We start from the raw sequence: 24,675 nt of genomic DNA, 5'->3' as shown, positions 1-24,675 counted from the left end.
TCAACAGAGTATTTAACGCAGTACGAGTGGCCTTCAGTTATTTGAGTGAATCTGAGCCTGGGCTTAATATGTACTGTTTCTCTAGCCTAGCCTACATTCTAGGAGCTTGTGCTGTTCATTCTTCCGTCATCTCCTGGACGCCACAAAAGACATAATCAGGCCCCGGGAGTAAGCTTTACATGTCCCCCACAGAATAGAGGGGCTGTCTGTAGAAGGGAAGTTAATTGAATAGAACATCTTAAATTCTGAGGCAAAATAGGAAATGAAAGTGTCATCTTTAAGAAGAGATGGGTAAAGTCTCCAGCGCTTTGACAGTGCCCTCTCCTCTGACAGCGAATGTACCATATATAAGGGGGTATGGTCAGATAAAACAATGCTACCTATCGTACATGAAAGAACTAAAAACATTTTAGATGAGGGAGTAAAAAAAATAACCGATCCTAGTGTGGCATTTATGTGGGGCGGAAAAGAAAGTGAACTTTGAGTCTTTTGGATGACATTCCCTCCAGACATCTGAGTACCTTATGTCCTTACATATGGAAGAGAGCACCTTATAACAAAAACAATTGTCCTCCCTGTGGGATGTTGAGGAAATATTTTTGTCGCTTTTCCTCCTCGTCCCTTTTATGTGGGTGAAGTTGTATTGGCAGCAATGATGTTGAAGAAATTTTCAGTCAATAGTTGTTCATTACAGATCTTTGTAAAATAAAACCGATTAATCTGGGCAATCTGTGTGCTCCGTGCAAGAAGCTTCAAGAGACCAGAGAATTCCAAAGTAACAGTAGGAAGTATCCTAGTCTTTATACAATATAGCTAACCAATAATTTGTCATATAAAATATATTCACTTATTCTCAATTCTAACCATTTCACAGTTTTAATAAAGGCATTTAAATCAAACTTCTTCATTATTCTAAACATTCCTGGTTTTCAATAAGAGCATTTTGATCAAACTTCAACATGGAGCAGCCATTATAGGCCTCTAAGTGAAATGTGCTGCTAGCATTTCAAGCATCCACGCCACTCGGGCAATATTTCTCAAAGTGTTTGCCGTAATACAACCTGTGCATTTGGTTTGTGCTTTTGGAGATTATGATCCAGGCAGAGAGTTTATGTACTCGCGTACCATTTCCGGAGTGGTGAATGTTTTCTTTGTGCCTCCATGGGAAAAGCATAGCGTACGGGATCCCCTTCTCGCAGGCGCTGTTTAACCCCACCATATGCCTTCTGTTTCTTCATCACTGCCGACGAAAAATCACAGTAGAACGAGAGCCTGGATCCATTGTAAATTATGGCACCCTCCGGACCGGCACGGCGAGCAGTTTACATCACCATTTGCTTGTCTCTGAATGTGTGAAGTCGCAGCAGCACTGACCTGGGGCTCTTATTCGAATCAGGTCTAAGAGCTAGCCAACGTGCTCTTTCCAGTTTAATGCACCTGTTTTTGGTATTCATTTTAAGAACAGAGGGCAGTCAAGATTCAAAGAAATCCAACGGGCGCGCTGTTTCTGTGCCTTCTGCTAAACCAACGACCAGAATATTCAGATGCCTGTTATAGTTCTCTGCCATATCCAAGCTCTCAGTTCGAGCACTGACCTGAGAGCTCTGTTTCTGTGCCTTCTGCTAAACCAACGACCCGAATATTCAGATGTCTGTTATAGTTCTCTGCCATATCCAAGCTCTCAGTTCGAGCACTGACCTGCTTTTCCAGTTCTAGGAGCCGTGGCTCTTGTGCAGTGAGTTCTCAATGCTGTTTATTCTTGCCTCTACTTCATTTAGCCACTTGCTAGCAGTTTTGAGCTCCGCAGATTGTTTATTAATGGTCTCGACCAGGGAGCTACGTTTGTCATCAATCACTTTTACGATATTAGCGGTGATAAATTTGAAAGCTTTGGCGAGAGCTAGGCCAATTTCGTCAGAGGCATCCAGATTCTGCGTGGTCGCCATCTTGTGTGACTTCCTCAGGTGCGGTCGGTGCGTCTTTTTTGTCTTTAATCCTCTGGCTTCTTCCCATTTCTTCAAAAGACTGAGGCCAAAAGCTTTCTAGGGACATATTCATACCAATAAAGGCTTCAAATGCATGGCTGTTATCCGGATATTTTAGTAATTATAGCCGAGTGGCACGGAGCTCTAGTCGAAAGGCCCCGCCCTGTTAATATTAAATTCATATTATTATTTTGTTTATTACTCTATTATTTAGAATATTTCAACAACTTTGCAACTTGCCTAAAAGTGCTGCTACATTTTACAATTTAATAAAGGTCTGTCAAATATAACTTTCTCTTCTAGGATGAAGGGGAATTTCCAGAATTGGCTCTTGCATCTGTCAGTGGGCGAAGCAATACCACAGGCCCTTTCTCCTCCAGCAGCCTGGCAAAGCAGCAGAACGAGGTACAGCAAAGGTGTCAAGGTGTGCTTTGTATGTAAAAGATGCAGCTGTCATGCAGTGAGGTTTTTTAAGTGTACACTGCTATAATTTCTGAAGCAAACTCTCAATGAAGACCCTCAATGACAAATGCCAAATCCTTTGGTAAGTAAGCAGTGTCTGAATTTTTTTCGCCGTTCTGGATATCATGTGGGAGTATTTACTTTTCACCCCTTCACCAAAATCTATCAAATCCTTGTCTATTTATTTAGTGTTCTATTTAATACTTTTTAATTCCAGATGTGAGCATCACAGAGACTATTTTTGCAGTAACTGGTTGGACAAGTTTCACTCCATATACTGTAGATGGTGCTAGTCTACCAGGTTGCTGATTTTAAATGTAACCTATATTAATCAAACAATTCGCTGAATAATGAGGACCGTTATGGAACCTATAATCATGACAACGTGATAACTACACATGGCTTGAATTGGATCCTTTTGCTACCAAGATAACGGTAAAGGTAAAGCCTTCTTTTTTGTGCCATTTAAGAGATTTTCTGACTGTGGCTCAGTACACGGTTCATGTCAGATGCTTGTCCAGTCAAGGTTTTTAATTTTCTCACATTGTTTCTACACACTGTCATTGCTTCATAACTTAATTAATTCAGGAGATTGACACATTGACCACGTTCCCCGGCAGCACGAATGGATGTAACAATCATCTCCAACCTACACGACTTAAAAATGTTTTTGCTGGAACTGACTGCTCGAAGCAGTGGTTGCCTTCTATACTATTTACAGCTAACAAGATTTTAACACAAACCTACCAGCCATTCAGAATTGTGTATAATGTTATAGTTTTGTTTGTGTAGGTATTCAAGGGTTATTGTTGTGACACCTTTCTGCTACTTAATCCACCTGTGATGTAAAAAAAAAAAAAAAAAAAAAAAAAAAAAAAAGGCCCTGGTCCTGATCTTTTTTGTTCGAGTAGCAGTTTAAATTGTACTTCCCTCTAGGGTCTTTCAGCTCACTTATCCCTGGTTATGGGTATGCACTTTGCACTTTTTGTATGTCGCTCTGGTTAAGAGCGTCTGCCAAATGCCATTAATGTAATGTAATGTAATCTGATAACATATAACTGTAAGTACTGCAGTACCTGCATTGGGCAGCTTGATGTGATCAATGATGCATGTATGTGCCGATCCTCGGAGCGGCGGCCCCATTATTGCATTCAATGAATTCTCTTCCTTAATTAATTCATCTAAAAACTCCACCTGTCTGCTTGGCCCTTTACCATCAGGATTCTTAAAACAACTGCTACCTGCAATTGATACACCATTGCTTAATCTTATCAGTGCCTCCCTAACATCTGGACATGTACCTCGGTCCTTTAAAGTAGCTGTTATCAAGCCTTTCCTCTAGAAGCCTAATCTGGATCCAAATGAACTATCTAACTACAAGCCTATCTTGTACCTTCTGTACCTTTCAAAGATTGTAGAAAAGGTGGTAACAAAGCAACTATGCTCCTTTCTACAATCCAATAGCACCCTGGAAGTCTGGGTTGAGACCCCATCACAGCACTGGAACTGCTCTTCTCAAAGTGCTTAATGATCTACTCCTCTCCTTTGATAATGGCTGTCTCCTTACTTGTGCGTCTAGACCTTTGATACTATTAATCATCTTATTCTCAAAAACCGACTCTAAAATCTTGTTGGCCCATGTGGACAGGCCCTCTCCTGGTTCAGGTCCTATTTATCAGCAGAACATCAATTTGTTTATACTACCAATGAGTCTTCAAATCGCTTTAGAGTACCGTAAATCCTCAAATTGTGGCCGGGGTCTTTTATTTACTTAGGCTGCACAAAGCACAGATCTTTATTTGGGGCAGGCTTGTATTCGAGGCAGGCCTTTATTTCTTATTAGGCTTCTGTTGCAGAATTTTATTCTTAGAAATAAAGTAAAAGGCTACACTTAAAGTGGGCCAACACTTGTTCAACACTTCCTGTAACCATTCAGAAATCAATTAGTGTAGGCTAATCAGGAACACCATTTGGTAAGTCATAGTGTCAGTCTTAACAGACTTAGTTTATTGCAAACATTCTCAAACACAATAAATCACATGCAAGTCCAGAATCCATAAAATAACAACTTGCCAGACACGCCTTCATGAACAATAACAAATTAGCGTAGATAACAGCAAGTTAAGGATCTTTTTTGTGCGTTTTATTGTGAGACATTCGTTTGGAGCAGCATACCACTAGGCTATCAAAAGATTTTTACTTTGGTTTGGGATTCAATTTACTTTTGGACTGTTTGCTTCTATTGCTAAATGTTGGGACTGATGGGCACTGAAATGTGGGGGGTATTTGATGGTTCACTGTTAAGTTTTATGTAGTTGAAAGAGTGTCGGGATTTCCACCCGTCTGTTTATTGCGAGCCAAGGCAGCCGCTTTCATTCATTCATTGAACGTGCATTGGGTATAAGAAGATTTCACAAATATGGAACATTCCAAGAGACACCAGTGATAGTATTAAATGGAAGTTCAAAACGTATGGTAGCTACCTTAGCCATCTGATCCAGACAGCTAAGAAAAACTCCTGTGTTACTGCAATACACCTACAGGATGACCTGATTAAGGCCGGGACAAATATTTCAGTGGCAACCATAAGAAGAATGCTAAACAACCAAGGACTTCATGGCCGGACTCCACGACACACTCCACTCTTGACCAAAAAGCACATGAAAGGTCAACTAGAAAATGGCAGAAGGAAGTTGGATAGGCCTGTAGAGTTCTGGGGGACAGGTCTATGGAGTGATGAAGCTAAACTGGAACTGTTCGGACACATGGATCAGCGGTATGTCTGGCGCAAGGAAGGCGAGGCTTGTGACCAGACGAATACCATCACCATGGTCATTTTTGGAGATATTGTCATCAAAATTGAAAGGGGATTTGTCCAGTTTTTTGGCTGTGGCTCCAAATGTGCCAGGTTCCGCCACAAACAAAATCTTTTCAGTGAGAAAGAAATCTTCCACTTTCAGTGTTTGAGCTTCTAAAACTTTGATTTAGTAATACTTTGAGTAATTCTGACTCTTGAATAGTAGGCATTATGTCATTTTCAAGCTTGTGTTAAGAAAAGGGGTGATACTTGAGGGGTTAACTGCACAATATTGTGTAGCAAAGATCAGATCCCCTGCATACCTTGATAAAAGAACATTAATTTCCCATAATTAGGTGCATAAATGTTAACCCATAGGGACTATATCAGTTTCCTTCTTTGTAAACGCTTATATCGAAGGGTTTAAAGGAGGCACTCTTTTCTGTCAAAATGCTTAGGCCCGTTGATGCCCTTTTCATTCAAAAGCATTTTTTGCAACATTGCCACATCGCATTGGAGACACTTTAAGTGTGAGATTATTTCATAGCCTTTCACTTGACCAGACAACTTTGTGTGTGTAAATTAATGCGATAATAGTCAGCCTAGTTCTTCACAGTTTATCAGACAAATGCTTTTGCTGTATTGTGGATTGCTGTAATGACGGATTAATCGAAAATACAAATATAATTTTAATTGACATGCTGTTTTATTGGCAGAAATTTGAGAAAAATGGTGGAAAGAAGAGCAAGGTTCCTGTGCAGCTTGACCTGGGGAGCATGCTGGCTGTTCTGGAAGGGAAGCAACAGTCATCAAAATCCAAGCATGATACTAAGCCAATTGTCCTCTCAGGTAAATTAAAGTTAAAATGGGGGATATGCAGTGCCCTTTTTCATATTGAGCATGGGGGGTGAAGGCTCCCACTCTATGCTTGAATTTTGGTGGTAAGGAAGGAAGAAGGATAGTTTTTGAGCATGATCCCTGAGATGGGCAGCACATGGGAGAGGATGGCACCTACAGTGGTTTCGTGTTTCATTTGGCGTTCTGCCTCGGATTTATTTTTTATTTTTCAACAGAAATTACTTGTTCTTCGCACAATCACCACCAGGTGGCATATGTGAGCACTCTAATCCACAGCGGTCTGACATTGCAGATTCTGACAGAAGGGGGCAGCAATGCCCTTTTTCCATTATCATTTTCGAGCTGAAAGTAAATAGTCCAAAAATACTTGCCAGGGGCAAACGGACATTTGAATCATGGTTATGTTTTGTTTCTATTTATTAAAAAGTTTTACACATGGAATACTTTGTAAGAGGTGCAATTTCTGTCTCTTTTTCTTAGAATGTGGACAGCCCTGCTGGAAAATCCAGCTACGAGCAGTTTGAAATGATAAACTACCATCTGTTTCAAAATATAGCTTCAGCTGGTCAAACCATGCTGAGTATGGCGCTGGGGGTTGTACTACGAAGCAAGATTGCGTAGTTGGCGAGCTAACCTGAACGAGTAAACAATACGTATACATTGATTCACCGTATATACATTGCACACTGACCTATATTGGATTTGTGTACCTAGGTACGTGATTCTTGTAAAAAGGAAATATAGTAAAAATCTAGTAAAAAAAAAAAAAAAAAAAAAATTCCTTGGATTGGTGTAAACCGTAAGTTAGCTGGCTTTTTGGCACATCCCATGGCTAAACGGCGTGTTGCTTGCTAATTATATTGCATTGATTTTTTTATTTATATTATGCTTTTCAACTCCTATGGTAGTCACAACTACTTAATGTAATCTTTAAAACTTTCAGATAGAAGCCTAGGCGAGGAATGTCACGTATGTTGCCTAAGTTTCAGAAATATAAACGAAACAAAATTCAGGGGTAGCAACTTTCAGTAAATTAATCAATAAAGACACAACAAAGACAGCCAAAGAAAAAAACTTTAAAGACCTGAAGCTGTGATATTAAAATAAAAATTAATAGGACTGATTTCTGGTCACAAATTATATTCAACAAAGGGCATTCATAGTTCCACAGCCCTCTTAGAAGATCAAGAGTTGGCTGCAGCAAAAGCTGGAGAATAATTTAGCTCACAATATTGTATTTAGTCCTCAGTCTTGAGTGAAGCAGCTTAACTAAAGAAGTGGCATTCACACTTAAAGATGTAAGATGCATTCCAGAGCCCACTTCACCAAGATCACTCATATGATTATCATGTTCTTAATTGGGTTTCTAATGCTCATGTAACAACCACTTCTAACAGTTGTCGTATTTGGTTTAATTGACAAACTTTGTTATCTGCCATAACTTTGGTGAAGCTTTCAGGACAACAACGGCTGCGCAATTGCAGACAGATGTTTTTTCAAGCAACCACACAGGATACTGGATAATATTTCTGCAATGTATTTTAATGTACAGTGTATTATTCTATGTGAGCGATATCATTTGGCCTCAGACTTTCTTTTCGAGAAAATATAGGTCTATCAACAAAAACAAATTCTAATCACAGTTGAATCAAACTGAGCAACAAAGGTGACCCCACCTAATTTCCCATTGAAAAAATAATTTCCAATGATTATTCTTGCAAGACAATTGCCAAAAGTGTCATCAGTGTTTAAAAAATGGTTGTGTAAACACTGATCAGATGAAATGTTGACTTTAGTGTGCTGCACAACACTATATGTTTTGTCTTTTTGAAGTTTTCAATTTAGCTAACCAACTATATTATGAGCAAGCAACTTATTTGGCTATGGAACAATCTGGCTATGTGATAGTCTACCACAAATGATGCAACTGCAACTTAGTTTGATACAAATAAAGCTTTAGCTAAACACGCATGATTGTACACATAAAGAGATGAAAGGAATGTGTAGCTGCCAAAATTGCACTCCAGAAAAGCGATCACTGAAACTCTATACTATTGCTTATTATCCAAGCAAAGAATCATGTCTAGTTATAAAACGATATCAGTTTGTTATCGGTAGCAACAAGCAAATTAGCTAATAGTTAGCTTGCCGAATTTACAAATATCCACCTGAGGTTCACAATGCTCACTACTATGTTTGTATTGCCTTGTATTCATGTATTTGTAAATTCGTCAAGATAACTATGGCCAATTTGTTTGTTGCTACAGATGAAGTGAATATATATTCCACCCAAGAGATTTTTTTTGTATTACAATTTAGTGGGGAAACCGTACCTTCTGTAGTTACAGTAATCTCACTGGCTGGCTCATCAAAGACTTAAACCTTAAGTTTAACCAATGTCGCCCTACCAATACAAACTTTTGATTTCCCCTCCTCTGTCATTCAGTTTGCTACAGATTTCCTACAGATTTGCTACGGATACTAGACTGTCAACACCTATTGTCAAGGGAATGTTTTCAACATCTTGTGGAATCCATGCCATGAAGAATTGAGGTTGTTCTGAGAGCAAAGCGAGGCCCTACCCAGTATTAGTATAGTGTTCCTAATAGTACTCGAGTGTATTTCTCATGGTCAATATCTGTTAAATGCTATTCTAGCTATTCTCGCATTCAAAAGCAAGGGCGGTTACGTATAATCTGGCATCCGCTTTTTCTCTATCTAGCAAACGTAAACATTCAAGTTCACAGTTATTTTCTACCCAGCGCCTATACTGCAATGTGCAAGTTACGCGTGTTTGTAATTCAAAGGCATAGGCTACTTTGGCTGTGGATTGGCTGTCTTGGGAACTTGAGGAATAAAGTGAGGTTTCAGTTTGCTTTAATGTCTTCACCCACGCCACCCCTGCCAGACTAGAAATGTGTGTAGCTCTGGCCCACTATTCATCTGAATGACTGTAGATTTCATTGCTTGTGATAGGGTAAAACTTAAGTTGATGCATGTCTCTTGTTCAAGAAAAAGACTATAACCTGAGAAAAAAAGAAAGGTTTTTTTTTTAACCACATTGCAGATACAAGTTAGCAAGCAACACAGCCAAGGGATGTGTCAAAAAGCCAGCTGTTTACACCAATCTGAGGTATTTTCTTTGCTATATTAATTAAATTTGGCCTTACTCAAATTAATCAGCTTGGATGACTGCTAGATTTTTTGTCAACTTTGGTGGCTCGATACAAAGCAATGTATTTTGAACTCTCACAATTGTATGACTCGCAAATCAAACATAGCCTGACTGAAAATGAGAGAGAAACTGGCAGGTATTTGCAGATAAATTTGGATTTACTTTCTAATAATGCCAGCACAATGAAACATTAGATGATATAAATTTTCATGACTTCCCATTCAATGTTTCAGTGTGGTGGCATTATATAAGAGCAGGTGCTAAATTGTATAAATGCATGGTCAACATGGAATGAGGGCTTCCAAAATTGTATTCTAATGCTTTTGAAGTATTGTTGATACAGCTGTTAATAAATATATATATATATATATATATATATATATATATATATATATATATATATACACACACGCATATACGTACATACACACAGTACTGTGCAAAAGTGTTTGGCAGGTGTGAAAAAATGCTGTGAAGTAAGAATTCTTTCAAAAATGGAAATGTTAATAATAGTTTATTTTTATCAATTAACAAAATGCAAAGTGAGTGAACAGAAGAAAAATCGAAATCAAATCAATATTTGGTGTGGCCACCCTTTGCCTTCAAACCAGCATCAGTTCTTCTAGGTACACTTGCACAAAGTCAGGGATTTTGTAAGCATATAGTCAGGTTTGTGATTAACCAATTATAGCAAGCAGGAGCTAATGATCATCAATTTAATATGTAGCTTGAAACACAATCATTAACTGAAACAGAAACAGCTGTGTAGGAGGGTTAAAACTGGGCGAGGAACAGCCAAACACTGCTTCCAAGGTGAGGTTGCTGAAGACAGTTTAATGTCAGAAGCCATACACCATGGCAAGACTGAGCACAGCAACAAGACACAAGGTAGTTATTCTGCATCAGCAAGGTCTCTCCCAGGCAGAAATTTCAAGGCAAAGCTCTGTTGAAGAAGCACAAAGAAACGGGCAATGTTGAGGACCGTAGATGCAGTGGTCGGCCGAGGAAACTTAGTGCAGCAGATGAGACACATCATGCTTACTTCCCTTTGCAATCGGAAGATGTCCAGCAGTGCCATCAGCTCAAAATTGGCAGAAACCAGTGGGACCCAGGTAACACCCATCTACTGTGCGGAGAAGTCCAGTCAGAAGTGGCCTTCATGGAAGAATTGCGGCCAAAAAGCCATACCTCTGACATGGAAACAAGGCCAAACGACTCAACTATGCGTGAAAATATTTTGCTGTCGCAGAAGGCAGTTTGTTCGGGCTGGAGAGCGGTACAAGAATGGATGTCTGCAGGCAACAGTGAAGCATGGTGGAGGTTCCTTGCAAGTTTGGGGCTGCATTTCTGCAAATGGAGTTGGGAATTTGGTCAGAATTAATGGTCTCCTCAATGCTGAGAAGTACAGGCAGATACTTATCCATCATGCAGTACCATCAGGGAGGCATCTAATTCACCCCAAATTCATTCTGCAGCAGGACAACGACCCCAAACATACAGCCAATGTCATTAAGAACCATCTTCAGCATAAAGAAGAACAAGGAGTCCTGGAAGTGATGGTATGGCCCCCACAGAGCCCTGATCTCAACATCATCGAGTCTGTCTGGGATTACACGAAGAGACAGCATTTGAGGCTGCCTAAATCCACCGAAGAACTGTGGCTAGTTCTCCAAGATATTTGGAACAACCTACCTGCCGAGTTCCTTCAAAAACTGTGAGCAAGTATACCTAAAGGAATTGATGCTAAGGGTGGTCACACTAAATATTGATTTGATTTCGATTTTTCTTCTGTTCATTCACTTCTGTTCATGCATTTTGTTCATTGATAAAAATACATTTACATATTTTTGAAAGCATTCTTATTTGACAGCATTTTTTCCCACACCTGCCTAAAACTTTTGCACAGTACTGTATATAAAATATGAAAATTCTCATAGTGGAAGAATGAAAAAGATTCAGGGTTTAAAGCTAGATTAGAGGTCATGAAATTTTTCATATTTTATTGAAATTATGCTACACAAATATAACCGTTTCAAACAATATGATGTATTTCATGATTATTAATAATGATGAGTGATGATTCAACCCGTCTATTTTGGTAAGCCTATTGTTTGACCTTTGTCTCTCACTTTTTATTTAATTTTTTTTAAAGTTGTCAGCCTCATATAACAGCTTCCCTGACTTTCATTGGCATACCTCTGGTCCTCATAACAATGCCAATAGCAGACTCCAAAGAAAATCTAAAGCCTATAATGAAGACAAGATACTGAAAGCTGTTGAACAGATTGAACAGACTTGACTAATCAGAAACACCTGTGAAGCCCCAAATATTCTAGTGCCGTGAAAGGTGGAACTATGTGTAAAGTGCTGTTATTTCCCAATGTATTAAAATATAAAATATAAAAATAAGATGAAAATCTGCACTTGCTACATGTGAATTGTTCAATTACAAATGTACTCTAGTGGAGTATGGAGGCAAATGAGAACTGTCTTTGTCCCAAGACTGATGGAGCTCTCAGTATGCCAAGTATGTGACAAGCACCTACGAAGTTAATAATACATATACACTTCTTGGTGTATAGCTCATCTAATTTGTCATGTTTTAAATTGCTTCCATGCAGTTGGAGGGGCATTACCAGTGTTTCACAAGGACCCCTCTGCACAGAAGCACCTCCCAAGGCACGTGTCCCACAACCCTCTGGACTCCACCAGTCCCCTTGTGAAGAAAGGCAAGCAGCGAGAAGTTCCGAAAGCAAAAAAACCCACGCCTCTGAAAAAAGTGAGCATAACGGAGATAATTGGACTTGAACAGACAGTTTTGCCTTTCCTGAACCATTTCTCATTGAACTATTTATTTTAATTCATGTTGCAGATTATTTTAAAAGAGAGAGAGGAGAGGAAGCAGAACCGCTTGCTGGAGGAGCAAGGATTTGTGCCTCAAACTGAAGAATCTGGGCTCTCCAGTAATCCGAACGAAGACCTACAGGGAACCACTGTATCAGAGGAGGACCCGCTCGGTCTGACAAGGGCAGACAGTCAGATGCTGGGTAATTTTCAAATTGTTAAAATGCAAAAATTGCTCTTTTGTCTCTTCATATGGCAAATGTAATTTATAAATCCATATTAATAATGAATATCTAAATAATTTAGTCAGTGTTATTAAATCTATAACTTCATTTACATGTGGGAGATATTTGTAGTAGAAGACATTTGTTCATTTTGCGCATGTTGCTTGTATAGGTGTACCTCGGGGTCAATTCAGAGGCAGTCCGCCAGCAGTTTCTTTCTTTTTCAGGATATTACATGTTGTACAAGCTATCCCCAATGCTTGTGCAATGGCTCTGATCGATTTCCCACCTTTTCTAACTTTCAAAATGGCTTGCTTTTCTCCCAAAGACAGCTCTCTTAATGTTGGTTTGTCCTTTCTAAGACGAATGCAGTCTTCACAGGCAAAACCCAAGGCTAAAACCAAGGGTAGGAACTATTTATTGTTTACTGAGAGCAATGTTATTGAGAGCAATAGCAACATCTTTTAAGGGCAAAAGTCAAGTAATGGTGGCTGGGGACAGCAGGGAGTGAGAGAATACAAAAGGATGTGTCGAAGCAACAAACTGAAATGTCTTTGTTTGAATGCTAGAAGCATAAAAAAGAGGTTTTTGGAACTTGAGGCAGTTATTATCAGTGGAGGCTATGCCATTGTAGGGATTACAGAGACTTGGGGATGAAGAAGGGGATGAATATAATATAGAAGGGTATAAATGTAATAGGAAGGACAGATCTAGTAAGATAGGTGGGGGTGTGGCTGTTTATGTAAGAGAAAATCTTAGTGTGCAAGAGATTCCAGCAATTGACCACCACATGCCTAGTCAGGATATTTAGATTAATCTTACTGGGGAGGAAGATGAGAGTCTTAACACTGGAGTGTGTTATCGACCGCCAGCTTCAGATGGTAGTATAAATACAACACTCTTTAAAAATATAAAACAAGCTTGCCAGAGAGGCGAGACTGTTATCATGTGAGACTTCAATTACCCAAATAAGGTTATACTTGGCGCAGTGTGAATTCATTCCTAAGGTGCAGAAATGTAAATTGAGAAAACAATTTCCACAGTGGATGAATGCAGCTATAAGTAAGAGTTTGTGAAAAAAATAATAAACTGTATCAGATGTATAAAAAGGACAGCACTGAGAGTAATAAAGATGAATATTGTAATATGTGTGCTAAGGTTAAAAAAGAACTAAGGTTAGCTGAAGGGCAATTTGAAAGGCAAATTGCAGATGATGCAAAATGCAATCCCAAATGCTTCTTTCAATACTGTAGTAGGAAAAGAAAAATTAAAGAGGAGGTCAAGTGCATTAAGAATAACAAAGGAGAACTGCTTGTTGAGAGTTTTACCAGGGAGGAGGTTGCTAGTAGGCTGGAAGGCATACTCAGTGCAACAATGTCTCAGCCAATATTGAGATAGGGGATAAAGTAATTTTGATAAATTCCATAAACTAAAGACAAATAAGGCAGCAGGCCCAGATAGCTTATTCCCAAGGGTACTCAAAGAGTTAAGTGAGATCATTTTTAAACCACTGGCAAGTATTTTTAGACAGTCTTTAGAAACTGGAGAAATACCGGATGACTGGAAACGAGGTAATATTATACCAATATATAAGAAAGGGGACTGTACCAATCTAGGAAACTACAGGCCTGTCAGTTTAACTTGTATCACTTGTAAAATACTGGAATCTATCATTAGGGATAAACTGGAATTATTTCTTGAAAAGAATAACATTTTAAGGGATAGCCAGCAGGTTTTCGAAAGGGTAGGTCATGCCTGACAAACCTTTTTGCATTCTGTGTGTTTTGATGATAGCAGAGCTTATGATATTGTATACCTAGATTTCCACTCAGTATCAAAATGAGGACGGTAGGAATTGTCGGAGCCATTTCGAAGTGGGATCGGAATTGACTACGGGAAAGGACACAAAGAGGAGTAGTAGGAGGGGCCTTATCCGAGTGGAGTATTGTGGGAAGTGGAGTCCCACAGGGATCAATGCTGGGGCCAGTCCTCTTACTCATTTACATACATGAACTAGACATGGACATTGAAAGTAATTTAGTTAAATAGGAGGTTTAGCTAACAGTAGAGATTCTAAAAAATTAATTCAGGAAAACTTTCAGATCCAGAAGTTGGCGGAAACCTGGCAAATGAAATTCAATATAACTAAATGTAAAGTTCCACACGTGGGAAGTAAAAATATAAGGCAGGATTACTTCATGGGGGGTACAAAATTTGATTTATGCAATACTCTTGTTAGACCATACTTGGAGTACTGTGTGCAGTTCTGTGGACTGCACTATAAGAAGGATACTGGAAGAGGTTCAGAGAAGGGCAACCAGGTTGATTACATTTATAAAAGATAAGAGTTACGAGGCTAGATTTAGGATGCTTAATCTCTTTAAGTTTAGTAAAAGGAGGCTTAGGGGGATTTGATTGAGGCTTTTAAATTCATTAAAGGGATTAACATAGTGAATTATAAGGGATTCAGGTTGAGTTTGGTTAGCAGAACGAGCGGGCGCAAATAGAAATTGGCAAAGGAGAAATTCTGTGCAGATATTAGGAAGTATTTTTTGACACAGCGAGTGGTCAATGTGTGGAATAGCTTACCAGTGCATATAGTGGAGAAACACTGGGGGTTTTCAAGACCAGGCTTGATACCATTTAGATTCTATTTAGCTCTTCGGCAAATTAGGCAGTAGATACACTTAGAGGTAGGGCTGAATGGCCTGTTCTCGCCATTACCTTATGTTATGTTTCATGTTCCAATACTTTTGCTCACCTAAAAATTTAGTGGTCTGATATAAGGTGATAGGTTTTAAGTTTTAGGTTTTAAAAGCTAAAATTCAGACCTGTCATCTAATGAAAAAAACAAAGGAGCTGACCTTGCTGTTGTAGGGGACTGTATATTGGAATGTGCCACCAGAATGATCCACAAAGAAATCTGAGAAAAATAAAAATTGTTGTATATTTTCTTATACAGTTGAAGAGGGTCAGAATAATAATATATTTAATCCCACCAAAATAGTAAATTAAAAAAAGTATACAGTATCAAGATGAAAGGTTTTTAAGAGATGTCAAACACTGAATGGGGTCAAATTGACCTAAAAAATTATAGGGTTAATATTTTTTCTCTGTGTCAATTTGTACCATTAGATCTTTGTAAGAATTTCTGTTTTATCTTATTTTAGTAAATGCTTAAATGCTTACATTCGGTGTGTAGGCCTTTTTAAAATCACCGTCGATATAGCTGTTTCCTAAATATGGGGAAAATCATCTTAGGGCAAGCATGTGTTTGGCTTGAATCTACAGCCTGTGTTTCCCAGACGGTAATGGGCCCTCAAACTCCACTCTTGAACGCAGAGACTGGTTTATGGGCGGCCACCCATCCAGGCGATCACATGACACTCCCATGGAAATATGTTAATGTTAGCATACAGATATCACGTAACCTAACTTGGCAATCCTGAGCCAGATGGTGGACAGCTCTGACTCCGCCGAGTTAGAGGACAAGCTTTTTGATTTTGACAAAGAAATACAACCTTACAGTTTTCAACTGGGATTTACAGAGGAAGAATTGCGTGTTATTTTGCTATTTACACAACGCTGGTACTGGATGGGAAAATGACAACTGCCTCAGTCTGAAACTAGCAAAGACACTTGCATTTGTGTTACCGCTGCTTTGCACTGAGGAAGAGGGAGCCCTAAGTTGAGTTTAAATGCACTAATGGGAGCAAATGTTGTCGTGCTATAATGTACATGCAGATGTATCCGGAGTGAATTAACTTCCTTTTCATTAAATTAAGAAAATATGAAATAATATTTTAGCTGAACCTGCCCTAAACCAAAGTACCACCCAACCCAGCCTGAATCCGAAACATGCCTTTAAGTCATTAGTCGTTATCAGGCAGCCAGTCCTAATGCTGGGATAACTATTTGTTCAGTTAGGCTTTACGAGCGAGCATTTCCAACAGCAAGCAGCAACTTAATGCTTATCATGTCCAACCTGCCTTTGGAATTAAGATGATGCACATATCAACAGATATGATACTGGAACTGAACAGAACCTGCAAATATCTTATTGACAATGTGGCACATCACTGTGCAAAGGTGAAAACAAGTATTCATTCTGTCTGTAGTTGTAATTGACAAAGGGTTTAATTTGTTAGCAAAAATAATGAGTTGTGTTTCTTCACAGATTTCCCAAACCCTAAGCTGTATGAAGACGATGAACCTGAACAGGAGATAGCAGAAGAGAGCACCCATCTGGAGGCCTGTTTACCCAGTCATCCTAAAATCCACAGTCGGAAGTTCAGAGAGTAAGATCTAATGCCTAAGCTGTCATCTACTGCACATATAAAATGTGTCAGAAACCTTTGACACACTCACAATGTATACTCTTTATTTAACCCATTTGCGGAAGCCCCCTCATGGCCATCACGCTCAACTCAGACATTCAGTGCTCCGGCAAACAAACTATCAGAGAAAGCAACAAACATTTATTTTCCACTTTCATTACGAAAACACAAATACGGGGCATCTAAGTGCGACTATTGTCGTGTAGTTTTGCCAGTTAACAAACACCCCCTGCCCAGTCGCATCAACAGCTAGTGTGACCCACTGACCAATAGAATCCCTCTGGAATGGGGCAATAGGGCTGGAATGGGGCAATAGGGCTGGGCCGGAGTGGGTTTTTTCGCATTCATTCCATTTTTAACCGTGCAATATTCAATCACTATGGTCACAAGATATACCGTTTCATAGCATTAAAACTCATGGTTCTATCTGTATAACCTATTTTAAGATGCCATTGCTTTAGTGACAACAGTTCCTTATTTTGTAAAATGTGGGTGGCAAAACGAGCATGGGGGGGACATCGTCTTCTCTGCATTTTGGAAATCCATATACTACGAAATATGGTAATGTCAGTGTTCTTTTCACGGCAAGGGTCCAGCAAACCAAATGCATAATAATGCAATTTAAAAAGTTATGCTAACTCGGAGAAACGTTGATAGAATGTCCATTGTGTACTTAGAATTTCTCTGGAGGAATTATTGTTGTCCATTTCAACCAAAAAGGTTGACGTTTTACAACAAATTTGCGATGCCTACGTCTAAATGGAGGACTTCCTTTGGAGGAGTTTCAAGGAATCTCTTGTGTGAATATTTCTGAGGAAGATGGTGAAAACAGCTTTGGCTCCACTATAAATGGCATTTTCATCATTGCGACCCCATTTCCTTCCGGTGACCATATAAATATATTCTCAAAATATCGTGTTATTATTCAGTCGGCTTAGAAATACGGAACAAGCCTGATTTTGAGTAATAAATAGCATGTGAAATTGTGGAATGTGTTTGACTTGTTGATGGGGGTTGAGTGTTTGACAAAAACGTCAATCAATGGACCTCAATGGATATAGTAGTAAACAAGATGTTGTTATTGTTGCGATTATTATACTTGAAAAAAATAATAATTGTACAATCTTCTTGTCCTGTTGCTATCTGAGGAGAGCACAAGGAGAAGGATAGGTAGGCGGAGGGTGAGAAAATAAAAAATGTTGTATACTTTTTCAGTAAAATACAGTATTGTACATGTCATAAGACCCGTAATATCATTTAGTTTCCATGTGTCCTTTTGGAGGCTCTAAATGTCTTTTGGAAAACATAGCTTAGAAAAAATGAGGCAGAATGCTCATTTTTGGTCATCTTGTCCTCTAATTTGAAAGGGGATTAGTCCAGTGTTTCGGGCTGTGGCCCCATTATGTTTCTAAGTGCACCAGATCTTCCACTTCCACTGTGTTTGAGGTTCTGTAACTTTGATTTAGTAATAAAATAATAATAATAATAAACTTTATTTATAAAGCACATTTAAAACAACCATGGTTGACCAAACTGCTGTACAAAACCAGGCAATAAAATTAAAGATAAAATGAAATAAAATGAAATGAAATGAAATGAAATGAAATACATGTACATTATCTGGATTCCCCATTTATGTCTGACATAAAGGCCTCACTAAAAAGGTGGGTTTTTAACAAGGATTTAAAAACATCTATGTTTTGGTCAGATTTAATATGTGGCGGTAGGCTGTTCCACAACTTGGGGCCAGCTACCTCAAAGGCCCAGTCACCCCTCCTAGCTTTCCTCGACATAGGGACATCCAAAAGTTGCTGATTGCATGATCTAAGTGATCTAGCTGGGGTGTACATATTGAGGAGTTCAGACAAGTACGTAGGTGCTAGACCATTCATTGCCTTAAAAACAAATAATAAAATTTTAAAATTTATTCTGTAACGGACAGGAAGCCAATGTAGGGATGACAGTGCTGGTGTAATATGCTCCCGTTTCTTTTTGCCAGTCAGAAGGCGGGCAGCACCGTTCTGCACTAGCTGCAGACGGCAGAGAGAGGACTGGTCTAAGCCTATATATAGAGAATTGCAGTAGTCCAGCCGAGATGTTATAAAAGCATGGACCACTCTTTCCAAATCTTTTTGAGAAAGATAGGCCTTGACCTTGGCTATTTGTCTTAACTGAAAAAAGGCAGCTTTGAGAACGGCACTAATTTGCTTCTCAAGTTTAAAGGCACTGTCAAAGGTGAAACCAAGGCTTTTCGCAGCAGGAACATTTTTGGGGGCCAGGGGGCCCAAAGCACCAACAATGTCCTCCAATTGAGCTGGATGTCCAAACATAATGACCTATGTCTTATTTTCATTTAAATGCAGGAAGGTAGCATCCATCCAGTTTTTTAAGTCTTTAAGACATGTAAGTAAAAGCTGCAGTGACTTCTTGCATTGAGATTTTACAGGTAAGTAAATCTGTACATCATCAGCATAGCAATGGAAAGAAAGGTTATGCTTCCTGAAAATTGACCCCAGGGGCAGCATATATAAAGAAAATAAAATAGGACCTAGAATAGAGCCCTGGGGGACTCCACAAGTGAGTGGGGCTGTATCTGAGGAGTAATCTCCCACATGGACAGAGAAACTCCTGTCCAATAGGTACGACCGAAACCACTCCAAGGCAGCCCCCTTAATACCCACACAGTGTTCAAGGCGAGATAAAAAAATCTCATGATTCACGGTGTCAAATGCCGCTGTCAAGTCTAAGAGCACCAGGATAGCAGGCTCACCAGAGTCTGTAGTTATTATCAGATCATTAAAAACTCGTAAAAGGGCAGTTTCAGTACTGTGCCGAGGTTTAAAACCAGACTGAAACTTTTCACAGATGTCATTTTTATCTAAAAATGATTCTAACTGAATAAAAACTGCTTTCTCCAATACTTTAGACAAAAAAGGTAACTTGGAGATAGGCCTAAAGTTAGAGAGAACCGAGGGGTCAAGATTTTTCTTTTTGAGCAGTGGTTGCACTACAGCATGTTTGAATGCAGCTGGGACACATCCTGAACTGAGACAGGTATTGATTAGCAATAATACGCTAGCATCGACTGAATCAAAAACTTCTTTGAGAAGACGAGAGGGGATGCTGTCTGAGGGGCAATATGTAGGCCGCAGATGCTTAATTATATCTGAGAGCGAAGGGAGGGATATAGGCTCAAACTGGTCAAAAATGGCAGAGCACAGAGATGGAGCAGGGTCAATGGTAACACTCAATGTGTTAACACTCGTGTGGGCTAGCCTAAGAGTAGAGACCTTCTCAATGAAAAATTTAAGAAAATTTTCACAGAGTGTGGGTGAAGATATGATGGGGGATACGTCACGGGGGTTAATAAGGGAATTAAAAACATTAAAAAGAACCCGAGGCTTGTGGGTGTTTTTGGAGACTAAGGTAGATATATACTCTGTTTTGGCAGTTTTAACAGCTCTCTGGTAGTCTGATAGGCAACTACGCAGGATTTCTAGAGAGACATGGAGTTTATCCTTTTTCCACTTTCTCTGAGAGAACGAATGGAATCATTAAGCCACGGCTCTGAAAGTGCTTTGGTGCGTCTAAGCCTAAAAGGAGCAACAGAATCCAGTCAAACAAACATGGAGATAAGCTCCTCAGCACTGAGAGCACAGTTCGCATCCAGCGCACAAATCGAGGAGACGCTGAAAATATCAGAGAACTGTGATGCGGTCGACTGGTTGATCGAGCGCAAACGGCGTGCGGAGGCGCGTGATTTGATTCCCGAGCAAGGGATAGAAGATGTAAACAGGACAGTTATACCTACAGTAACTTCTTGCCTTTCAGAAGGCACCAGGATTAGGCCTGAAGTCAAAAGGGTTCAAGAATTTGTGACGCAATGCGGTAAATGGCGTATTTTCATGCAGATCTCATTTTTCGTTTTTTAATTTGATGCGAAACTAGAAGATCAGAGCGTAGGTGTAAACCTAGGTGTAAAAACTGCCCCATCAGCCTCTGCTTTGGAGGGTCTGGAGATGTGGGTGGCAGGACGCCGGTCTGAGAGTATCAACAAGGTGCATAATGTAGGCACGGCGGGAGGCATAACAGTTGAAAGGCAGTGTGTGACCTATAACAAAGATTATGAAATTGTAGGCTATGCCACATTCTTTGGGGTGCTGTGGGTTATTTGTATTAGCATAACGTAAACTAATCATGTTCCGAACAGAACACGGGGAAGCGACCGCTTCCACCAGAAGTTAGCGTCTGTACAATGGTAGTGTTTCTCCTGAGGATGGAATGTCTCGTGGTTTATGATTATGGTTGCATATTGACACTAAAGCACTGAATTGGTCCAATATTTCTTGAGAAAACAACAAATAGCTGCGTCCCTGTGTTGGGAAGACCGTGTGAGCTCACGATGGTCTGAACACCTATTCTGTTATGCATGCTGAGCCATATAAACCTGCCGTAGTCTCTCCTTAGCTACAGCTTCCCCACCACAATGTTACAGTGGATCACCATTACCATGTCACTGCATGCTGAAATGGATCGGGTATGTGATTTGTACCAAGTTTTTATGAAAACAGAAGGAATTAGACTAAATTGATCTGGAAGTAATTTTTTTATTTATTCATCATGAAAGTTGCACTGTTCGGAACATAGTGAGCCAACTTGGTGTTTGGAACTGGTTGCAACAAGGTAATCACTGGAAAGCTCTGAGCAACAAGCCAGAGATACTTTGATTTTAAATATCTGACCAAGCTCCCTGTTGGAGCACTTAGTGCCCCAGAAAATCACTACACTCTTACGTTGACCACAAGCCTGCCTCCACAGTACCCCAGACTACATTAACACTTGATGATGTTGGTAGCAATTTATTGCAGTAAGCATATTGTTTGACGTATATCTCTGACTGTTTTTGCCACATTTTCACATTTTTTGCCACATTTTCCTTGACTATAATTGGCTCATCTCTGGTCCTCATGTTGGCTCTGAAGGCTATCAAAAGCCAGGAATCAAGACTAGATACTAAAAGCTTTCTTATACCTGCACTATGCAGCATATGAATACACCTGACTAATCACAAACAGTGGAGAAGCCAACGGTCCAATTACTTTTGGTCCCCTAAAATGGTGGGACTGCGTAAAAAGAGAAGTCATTCCTACATTAATCACCCGATATGTCTGTAAATACCATTCAAATGAAAGATGTCAGTCTGTACTTCAACCTTATATTCATTGTCAAATTTCAAATCCAATGTGCTGGAGTACGGAGTAAAAAGAACAGAAATTGTACCACTGTCCAAATACTTGCACTGTTGAGGCTGATAAGAGGATTAATTTAGCAACTACACCATCAATGAAGACACGTGAGCCTGTACCTGTGGCAGCAGTACATGCCGAAACCATGATACCCCCACCACCTTGTTTCAGAGGGTGGGTGGGGGGTTTTGGTTCCTTTTCATCTTCACAGTTTGCCCTTGCCATCACTCTGATACAAGTCAACCTTGGTCTCATCTGTCCACAAGACCTTTTTCTAGAACCCTGCATGTTATTTTATGCACTTAGCAAACTGTAACCTGGCCATCCTGTTTTTGCAGCCAACTTGTGGTTCTGGTTAGTGGTAACTTGCAGTGTAGCCTCTGTAGTTCTTTTTGTGAAGTCTTCTGTGCACCATAGTCACTGACCTATTTGTGCATGCCTCCTGAAGAGTGTTTCTGATCTGTCAGACAGGTATTTGGGGACTTTATTATGATGAGAATTGATCAGTTGTCTTCCTTCACCTACTAGTTTGCGATTACTTCTTAAAAATATCCCAAACAGTCGATTGTGACCATTTTGAAATCTGATGAAATGTAGGTTAACAACAGGAAAATGCTTCAAAATGTATTTAGTAGTCCCATTATCATTGAAAGCAATGCTATTTGGCAGCCATCTTGAAAATTTTCAAAACAATTTCAGTTGGTTTTCTCAATCTTAAAACTGATATTCTGAACCATAATATGCATTCATATTTTTAATCATGTAAGAAGTCATTTTTCTGAGGGATTTTGTCTGTCATTTTGTGTCCAAATGTCACATCCATAACGCTGGATTTGCGTATTTACCTCCAGAAATTGCACACTGTGAGCCCTGCAGACATTGTATTGAAAATATAGCCTAATAAATAATAAACTATTTGTTCATTTGTTTCATACACAAAATGCAACACAATGTGGTGGTAAAATCATTTCATTTGTACGAGTTTTACAGTGGTAATATTGCACTAACAAATATTTTCATATTGTCACCAAATGAGGGAAGCTTTATTTAAAATGTTATCCTTCCATTTACAATATTGTTATAAAACTACACGAAACAGTGTAGATACTCTCTATTTTTGGCAGGGGTCGGCAACCCTGGTCCTGGAGAGCCGCAGGGTGTGCTGGTTTTTGTTTTCGCCTTAATACCAGCAACTGATTCACACCCAAGAAACCAGGTGAGGCGAGTTAACTGTGTAATCCACTGCTTTAATCGATCAATTAAGTGCTGACTAACGACAAAAGCCAGCACACCCTGCGGCTCTCCAGGACCAGGGTTGCCGACCCCTGGGCTAGGGGGAGATCAATGACAATGGTACAGTGTTGTGAAGTTTTCAATGATAATGAGCACGCGGGCCTAACATAGCTTTGCGAGCAATGATAAATTATTGGAAATATGGGTTACCTGACAGATAACAAATAATTGTTGTCAACTTAACTAGCTATACTTGACTGATGACGTATAAAGGTGCATCTCAAAAAATTAGAATATCTTGGAAAAGTTAATTTTTTTCCGTAAAAATTTAAATTAAAAAGTGAAACTTTCCTATTTTCTACATTCATTACACATAAAGTCAAATATTTCAAGCCTTTTTTTTAAAATCCATTATCTCAAAATATTAGAATATAACAGAAGACCAATTAAAAAAAGGATTTATAATACAGAAATGTTGACCTTCTGAAAAGTATTTTCATGTATGCACGCACTTGATCAGGCAATCATGGGGAAGACTGCTGACTTTACAGTTGTCCAGAAGACACTCGTTGACACCCTCCACAAGGAGGGTAAGCCACAGAAGGTCATTGCTGAAAGGGGCTGGCTGTTCACAGAGCTGTTCAAAGCATATTCATGGAAAGTTGACTGGAAGGGAAAAGTGTGGTAGGAAAAGGTGCGGTAGGAAACAGGGATGACAGCAGCCTTGAGCGGATTCAAGAATTTGAGGGAGCTTCACAAGGAGTGGACTGAGGCTGGAGTCAGTGCATCAAGAGCCACCACGCACAGACCTGTCCAGGAAAGTGTCGTATTCCAAGTGTCAAGCCACTCCTGAACCAGATTAAATTTCAGATGAAAGTAAATTTTGCAATTCATTTGGAAATCAAGGTCCCAGAGTCTGGAGGAAGAGTGGGGAGGCACATAATCCAAGTGTGATGTTTCCACAGTCAGTGATGATTTGGGGTGCCATGTTATCTGCTGGTGTTGGTCCACTGTGTTTTATCAAGTCCAGAGTCAACGTAGCCATCTACCAGGAGATTTTAGGTACTTCATGCTTCCATCTGCTGACAAACTTTATGGAGATACCTTCAGCACCTGCCCACAGTGCCACAACTACTAGTAATTGGTTTGCTGACCATGGTATTACTGTGCTTGATTGGCCAGCCAACTCGTCTGACCTGACCTAATGAATTAACATACTTTTCAGAAAGTCGCCATTATAAATCCTTTTTTTGATTGTCAAGAGGAAGATGAGAGACACCAGACCCAACAATACAGACGAGATGAAGGCCGCTATCAAAGCAACCTAGGCTTCCACAACACCTCAGCAGTGCCACAGGCTGATTGCCTCCATGCCACGTCGCATTGATGCAGTAATTCGTGCAAAAAGAGAATTGAGTGCTTAAATTAACATACTTTTCAGAAAGTCGCCATTATAAATCCTTTTTTTGATTGGTCTCATGTAATATTCTAATATTGAGATACTGGATTTTTGA

The 24,675-nt window shown here is 39.6% G+C and overlaps 1 protein-coding gene across 1 annotated transcript in view; it reads left to right on the top strand.

Moving 5' to 3' along the window:
- The window catches only part of LOC133140778 (selenocysteine insertion sequence-binding protein 2-like), a 60,182-nt gene that overhangs the window by 17,434 nt on the left and 18,073 nt on the right, over nt 1–24,675 (top strand). The window contains exons 5-9 of the mRNA XM_061260979.1: nt 2,289–2,390; nt 5,961–6,093; nt 11,899–12,056; nt 12,150–12,324; nt 16,523–16,643. Of these exons, the coding sequence (XP_061116963.1) occupies nt 2,289–2,390; nt 5,961–6,093; nt 11,899–12,056; nt 12,150–12,324; nt 16,523–16,643 (689 nt within the window). The remainder of the gene's footprint in view (nt 1–2,288; nt 2,391–5,960; nt 6,094–11,898; nt 12,057–12,149; nt 12,325–16,522; nt 16,644–24,675) is intronic.

The sequence above is a fragment of the Conger conger genome, chromosome 11, assembly GCF_963514075.1.
Source record: "Conger conger chromosome 11, fConCon1.1, whole genome shotgun sequence".
In the NCBI taxonomy this organism is placed as follows: Eukaryota; Metazoa; Chordata; class Actinopteri; order Anguilliformes; family Congridae; genus Conger; species Conger conger.
Note: the sequence above shows the minus strand (reverse complement) of the source record. Positions and strands in the feature narration are given on the sequence as shown.